At 37.0% G+C, this 8099-nt stretch overlaps 1 protein-coding gene across 1 annotated transcript; it reads left to right on the top strand.

Annotated features, from left to right (window-relative positions):
* Window positions 1-7420: 7420 nt before the first annotated feature.
* LOC116586002 (HIG1 domain family member 1A, mitochondrial-like) lies at window positions 7421-7850 on the top strand. The gene has a single exon (XM_032335460.1). It carries the CDS (start codon window positions 7532-7534, stop codon window positions 7811-7813), a length of 282 nt encoding a protein of 93 aa, XP_032191351.1. The 5' UTR covers window positions 7421-7531; the 3' UTR covers window positions 7814-7850.
* The last annotated feature ends 249 nt before the right edge of the window (window positions 7851-8099 follow it).

Raw genomic sequence — 8099 nt, 5'->3', positions numbered from 1 at the left:
TCAGGGCTTTATCTTTGACAATCTTGCTCTAAATATGCATTTATTTGGCAGATTTCTGTGAGGTTTTCCTGGGTTGTCCATTAATATTTGCAGGTTTCACAATGATACAGCCAAGGAAAATGAAATCACAATTCTTTTTAAGGTTTTTATTTACAAGAGGCTTCAAATGATAATTTGAAAATAATTTCCATGCCAGTTATAGTTAAGAACTTAAAATTGAAAAATCAATCCAATCAATGTATCATATTATAAATATAGATATATAGATATATTATAAATATATTAGATATAAACATATCTAATATATTTATCGTTCATAAATTTTCTCTAGCCTTTTATTTTTTCTAGTCAGGTATGGCATGAATTTTTAAAAAATGATTTCACGTTTTTAGTTGAATTTTGATAGGCATTTGGTTCAGCTTTTTTTAATTTCCGTAAACTCAGGCCAACATTTTACCTGTATTTCTGAATCCACACAATATGGCACAGATACTGACCTTAGTGGCAGAGATGCTTTGGATAGAGTTCAGTATTATATCAAATGCTGAAAAGGAAAGTCTTATAAATAAAAGACTTATAAAGTCTTATAATTCTCTTTCTTTGCTGTAAACTTAACAATTTATCAGGGTATTGGGACTGCTTCAAAAGATACATTTATTTTATCTTTAGAAATGGGAAAAAATATAAGAAGAGAAATGATTGATGCTAGTACATCAAACTCAATGTTACTCTCCCCCTTAAGGCAAAGGAAATCTAGACTACAGAAGTTTTCAGATGGCAGCAACACCTGTAGAGACAGCTGAGTATAGGATGAACTCAAGGCAAAGAAAGTAAAAGGCAGGTTTATGGGCCCATGAGATAAAGAGCTGATGTTGATGAATGAATGAGAAGCAAGACAAAATGTGAGATTGAAGATGGTATTACATAAAGATTTAGAATTAGAAAACCCCAACTCTGGGGAAAGTTATTTAACACCTATTTCTGACTGTTTTTTAAAATACAAATTAGGGGTAATAGCTTTGTTGTTATGGTTTATACACATAATGATTGATCATCATGCTTACTCCGTGTTTTCAGGAGGCACAGTTGAGAAGAGTGGTCCCAAACCATTCATTACTCATGGGAGGACCAATGGAAGGGTTGAAGCTTTGGGGGGAGTTGTCTATGCTATAAATATTTATATTTAACATTTTTAGATATTTCTCAGTTCTTCATAAACTGTCATTAAATGTAATGTGTTGTTGTTGTTGTTGTTGTTGTTGTTGTTTAAATGCAATGTGAGTCATCTCTAATCCATGTTTTCTTTTCACTTGAACCCAGATACCCTTTCCTCTTGTCCTTTGGCTGGAAACTCACTAAATCATGGGAATGCAAAATATCATTGGGAAGTGCTAAAATAAGCTTTGTTTTATCTTTTCTCTAAAATTTTATGAAAATACTGGTTTTGGCCAGATGGAAAATTGGTGGAAAATCAACAAGTGACCAAAGCCAATGTGAGACAACAATTATCTTAGCCTGAGATAATGTGTGCTGTTTCTATGGAAATCAGAAGAGAATAATGTGCAAAGAAATTACAGAAAGTGAAAGGATAAGTTTGTGGAGATTGTGTTAATGAAAAATAATATTTTTAAGAAGCTGGGTTTTTATTTTTATTGGACTTTTGTGAATTTCCCTTTTGGTTTAAATTTTAACTATGCCATATTCCATTTCATTTATATTCTTCAGCTATTAAGATAACACACAAATTATTAATTCTAATTTTTTCAGTCTTACTAATTTATGAAATACAGGTTATATAACATACTATTTTTTTTTTTATACTGACAATGATGGACTTTCCTTTTAAGTGGAATATCAATTGGGAAAGTAGATATATGCCATTTTTCATCATTAAAGTATAAGCTATATGGCTGTGGCTCCATGAATGTGTGGAGAATATTGATAGCTCTTCTTCATCCTTATCATTGCAAAAAGGTTATCTGATTCTGTAGTATTGATACACACATTTACTTATGTGTTCTTTGATCAAGTCATTGTAAAGAAATATTTATTATTATTTGCATGTGAATTTCAGATCATCTTCCTATAAGAAGGTATCTTGCTTATAGGGTTATTCTTCTAAAATTTACTTACTTGGGTTCCTGTGTGGCTTAGTCCTTTAAGCATCTGCCGTAAGCTCAGGTCATGATCCCAGAGACATGGATGGAGCTCAGTTCTCCTCAGGTTCCCTGCTCAGCGAGATGTCTGCTTCTCCCTATCCCTCTGCCCCTCCCCCGCTTATGCTCTGGTGCACATGCTCTCAAATAAATAAATCTTTACAGTTGATCTTAGCCAAAAGCCCAAGAAGCGATCAAATAAATAAATCTTTAAAAAATTAAAGTGAAACTTACTAATCTTAGAGTACTTTCATTTACTTTTTCTATCCATCCTGAAAAAGGGAGTAAAATGTTTGCGAAAAGAATAGATTGAAACGATGGCAAAGAATAATGTGGCCCACTTACTTTTCCTTTTCTTTATCACTGAGATTCACTGTCATTCACCCCACATACAGTCATTTAGATTTCACTGATTATGTTTTCAATTTTATTTAATTTGCTTTTAGGAATGTGAAAAATTATTCAGATGTTACTTATTGTACATTGTCTTTCCAACTGCGTTTTGGAAAAGGTAGTAGATTGGCTTTTAATGAAAAGGACTACTTCCAAAACTCCTTTTAATATAAAGTACATCAGGTTAAATCATTTTAAGAAGCTGCAACAGGTATGATTTCATAGAGCATTTTTTTTTGTTTGCTTGATTTTGAATGAGCTAGCTCAAATAACACAGATTTGCCTGTGCTATGAATTGATCATGAAGCCATGTATAAACAATGGGTTAACTATATATTCACATGGGTATATTTTATCTTTAGATGTACTCTTTGAAAAACTATGGGACAGGAAAGGTGAGGCATGTTCAAGAAGTTCATTGGATTTATCCTTTAAGAAATAATTAATAGGCCCCTGGTTGGCTCAGTCAGAATAGTATGCATCTCTTGATCTCAGGATTGTGAGTTCAAGTCCCACATTGGTTGTAGAGATTACTTAAATAAATAAATAAACTTAATAATAAAAATAAGTGATTAAATGATTATAGGAGGCACTTTTGATGCCCAACTCTGAGTAACTGAGTAACTCTGATTTAATTTGCAGGGTAGTAGCTGTCCACGTCAAGTTTCTGAATCTTTCTTCATCTTTGCTTAAATGCTTTCTCCAACATCATGGTGGTTGTAATGGAAATGGAAATGTTGTAATGGAAATGGCCCGAGAAGCAGAACAGTGGAATATTAGTCTGGAACTGAATTACTCATTAGTTGGATGGCAACAGGGGATGCTTCTTGGTAATAAGTGGAATGAGTGTTAATGACCAAAGAATACTGTAGCATCTTTCTTGCCATGAGCCCCATGAGTGATAAACTGAGATGACATTTAGATGCAAGGGTATGTAGAGGTTTATACAATCAATATCTCCAGCAACTGTAAGGACTCTGTTCTTTGCTGGCTTTTGTTAACTGCTGAAAATTTTTTGGAAAAAAAAAAAGAGAGAACAATAGCATCAGAGCATGAACTCTTTCCTCAGAGAATGCTCTAAAAGCTAGAAGACATCTATGGCCTTATCTAAATCTATTCTCATTTCCTGAAGCAGGAGAGATTATGCCAAACATTTGGTCCAGGATTTGAATCTAAGAGTGATAGAGATCCTAGTAGTAGATGGGATGCATGGCCTTGAATGCATCCTGTATTAACAGTGGAGGTCCTGATAGGGAAATATATGAAACCTTAAACATTTGACCAATCAGGAGGTATTTACCACAGTCGGATATCCTGGTGTGGTAGGAGCCGCCTGTGGTGAGCACACACATCCACTTTCATTGAAGCTTTAGAAAAGTTGTTGTTTTCTGGAAAAACTGAGATTAATTAATTGCTGTTTATGAGTGGAGTGAGAAAGTTGGAACTCCTCCTTGGTAGCATATAAAGAAGCTCATCTCTCCTGCAGTGGGAGAGAATATCATTTCTGAGAATCAGATCAGGTCCTAATGTTAGAAGACAATTTCCACAAGAGGTCAAATTCTCAATAAAGGCAGGATCTGCTTGCTAAGATAAGGACCCTAGCTGGGAAAACATGGGACCCAGATATATAAAAATGGGAGTAATTGATGTCCCCCTTAATCAAGAATTCTCATATTCCTCTATGACTCCACAGACATAGTGTATTATTCCCTATTAAAAGAGATTTTGCCCATTTGTAAGATGGTGCAAATGCTTTTCTTCTATAACTCATGTACGGCACTCAGGATTAGTTTCTGTTGCTCCTTCTTCCCACTAGATTTTAAGCTGAGCTTAAATTATAACCCAAGACATCCAGGGGTGTTCTGGGTCTAACAAGGAAAAAAATAACTAACCCCTTTAAGAATTGCAAAACATAGCCATCATGAATTGTCAGGACCCATCACAGTTTAATTTATTTGGGACAACTCTCCTGGGATATCAGACTAAACACCAGGTAAAAACCTTTGGGAAAACCGATGGTTCATGCTAGGTGAAGTAGAATTGGCAGCATTATGGTGACACTTGGTGAGAATGAGGTGGAAATCTGTCAGATGACGGTATTTATAAAAAGGCCAAGAGGATAAAGACAGGCTCACAAATACAATAAGAATGATGGTATATCCTGGGGGTGCTTGGGGAAGAGGATGCCTAGGATCACTTAACCCCCATAAGCTGGTGGATGGAATCATCATGAAGGGCCATAGGGGAGGAGCAGCAGCCAGGGGAGGTTGGCTACAGAGTGCTATGGAGGTGGTTAACAGAGTATGTCACCTCTAGGAGAAGAATAAGTGGGTAGCCAATAGGGGTACTGTTCAGTTTGTGCCAGCAGAAGAGGGTAAGATGGACATATTAAGGGTTCAGTGCTAGCTTTTCCATCAAAAGTCCCAACACTAATCCAGTTCCCAGAGGAGAGCAAGTTTTCTAACCCAGAACTCTCTGTAGTGATCATGATGGCAGAGAAGGCTATCAATAGGCCCGACAGCATGAACTCCTTTTCACCAAGGCTCTTTTAGTTATTGCTGTTACCAGATGCTACTCTTCCTCAGGAATTCCTGTTGTCCATTGGGCGGCAAGTTGATGTATTGAATCCTTTCTGTTCTGGAAAGGTCATATATTTAGTTTAGTAAGAAAAGACACATCCTGAATGTGCAATGGATTTTAATCCTCTCAAGGCTCCAGTTAGTACCATTTTTCAAACAGAGTGTTTTGTGCTTGGTTTACCACCATGGGACATCACATATCAAAACAGACCAGGAGTTCCTTTTTCTCTCAATGGAAGTATGGAATTGCGTGTAGGACTTTGGGATCCCTCCCCCTTTTTACCACATACTGAATCGCTCAGGAGATGCACAGATGCTAGAATATTGGAATACCCAACCAAAGGTGCAATTAAAATGCCAAGTTATGAGCATACTCTGCACGTTTACAGAACCTCTGTAAATACCTCTGTTATGCAGTGTATTAGTTGTAGCAAACCTTTTAATGCTATACTTTGTCCGTAGTACGAAGAGTAGAGGGGGTGGAAGAGGTAAAGTTACCATCACTCCTGATGACCCACTGGGGGTCATTTTGCTTCTTGTTTCTGAAATTCTAGACTGTGCCTGATTAGAGATCCTAGTTCCACAAAGGGTCAGTCTTTTTCTAGGAAGCACATAGAAAGTCCTATTGAACTCTGAACTGTGGCTGCTACTTGCTTTCTGTGGACTCCTTGTGTATATGGACTAGTGGGCAAGATGAGAAATTGCCATCTTGCCTTTTTTACTTCTTCAGCACAAATTATCCTTGATTGGATTTTCTGGAGGAATATAAGGTGTTAATTAGTGACTAAACCTATCAAAAGAGGAAAATAAAAGCAGGGTTGGGTATAGAGAGAAGTTGAACTGTGAAATTAATTTTACAGTAATTGCCAACTAGTGGGGAGCTTTGGAGCAAATATTATTTGTCAGAGTGGTCCTGTGCCAAGTATAAATGCCTGGGGATTTACACCCCTTCCTCATTAAGTTGCTAAATACTGACCACTCTCAGCAGATGCTGAGAACTGATACATGGCAATGTCTGTTGATTGTACCTCTCAGAGTGAGCCATGAGTTCTTCCTGGAAGGGAGATCAGAGTAAAGCATCTATGTATCTACCTTACAGGTGATCTATCATATCACTGCCTTAGACCCAAGGGCCAGTTTTATGATAAGCAGGTAGGACAGGCTTGTAATCCTATCACATCACCTGGAAGCTGCTGCCTCAAAAAACATTGGCTCTCAGCCAAGTTACTAAACAGAAGGATGATTGTTTTGGGTGGGAGCCTGAAAGTATATTTGGTAGAGGATATAGCATTGAACTGGTGGCTATTGAATAGTGTTATATCTCTAAGAGTTAAAAAAAAAAATCTAGTCTTTCTTACAGAGCAGCAGAGAAAGAAGTTATTGTACTTTTGGATGTAATCAACCCTGATAAGTATGAAGATCTAGGGATCTCAGACTGTTAATAGATACCGCAGAAAGGATCAAGTATGTCTGGAGGCTGGACATCGCTAGGATACCTTTTGGTATGTCCACAATCAGGGAAAACAGTAAATGTGCAATTGCAGCAATCCAAGATAACTAGGGACTCATACTTCTCAGAGATTAAACCCAGGCCATTCCACTGGGTAAACAACCTAGGTCAGTAAAAGTAATGAGGCAGGGAAAAAGAAATGTAGAACAGGATACAGAAGAGGGCCAATGAATAGCACTTAACTACCTTGGCACCTCTTGGAGCCATGGAACTTGAGCTTGTTTAACAAGTTCTAGCTTTTTACTGATCTTGTCATTGTTGGTGTTTGTTTTTGTTTTTAGAGAGATTGTGGCTGGCCAATGGCTTGAGATATCAGAGATTCCCATTAAATACAGCTTATGCTATCAGGTCCTCCCATTTGTATCATTTAGACTTTGAAAAAAATCCTTCCTTGGACTTTGGAATGCATTCTTCTCTGCAGTTAGAGACTCATGAATTGATGGTGACTTTTGGGGATATGGCTGTGGTAATGACACCATTTGGGTCATTTAGAGAGAGGATATGGAGTCTAATTGTCCTGGAAGTAAATCTTCTACATAGAATGCTAAATCTACTACCCTTGAAGAAGAAACATCCTGAATTTGACTATCTTGTTGAATATCTAGTGTTACTATTTTTTTTTTCCCAGTAGTCCATTTGTATACCAGCTTTCACAGGTGGCAACATGAACTAAATTTAAGTATTAGCTTTTATCTAATGAACAAACCTCAGAAACAGTGAGTTTATTTATCTACCTTCTTTTTTTTAATTTTGCCATTACTTCTCATGCATAACTTATCATAGTCAACTTATTTGCAATCTAGCAGGTCTGAAAAAAATGTATAATTAAGACCATTTCTGAGAAACCAGTTGGAGACTGAGTCCTGTCCCTGTAGGAGGATTCTTCAGCCACTATGTCAATTGGCACAGATATTTCTCTTTCTTCATATGATGAAGATCAGGGATCTAAAGTTACCTGTAAAGCTAGAGAGGCACCGTTTGTTCCCATTGCAATGGCCGGGTTTGCAGCAATTGTTACATATGGATTATATAAATTGAAGAGCAGGGGAAATACTGAAATGTCTGTTCACTTGATCCACATGCATGTGGCAGTCCAAGGCTTTGTTGTGGGAGCAGTGACTCTTGGTATGGGGTATTCCATGTATAAGGAATTCTGGGCAAAGCCTAAACCTTAGAGAAAGAGAAGCTGTCTCAGTTTTGTTGGTGGTGTTTGCTTTACTTAGGCGTCTCATATTGAGTTTATATGTTTATGTTGAAAATAAATCATTTGAATGGGTCAGATAATATGGTAGTTTAAGTATTGGCTTCCTTTCTTGCAGGCTTGATTTGACTGGTTACCAAATTACTAATGACCAGTCAACTAGCTAGGTCATTCAGGGGAGTCACATTAGCACAAAAGAAGAAACCTGTCACTTTTAAATGGACTGGACAGTGGTAAAATATGCTCCTCCTTAAACTCTT

Source organism: Mustela erminea, chromosome 3, assembly GCF_009829155.1.
Source record: "Mustela erminea isolate mMusErm1 chromosome 3, mMusErm1.Pri, whole genome shotgun sequence".
Classification (NCBI taxonomy): domain Eukaryota; kingdom Metazoa; phylum Chordata; class Mammalia; order Carnivora; family Mustelidae; genus Mustela; species Mustela erminea.
The sequence above is the reverse complement of the archived record's forward strand: the minus strand, read 5'-3'. Positions and strand labels throughout refer to the sequence as shown.

Coding starts and splice junctions, on each gene's coding strand:
- LOC116586002 (XM_032335460.1), top strand. CDS start 7,532: ATGTCAATTGGCACAGATATTTCTCTTTCTTCATATGATGAAGATCAG.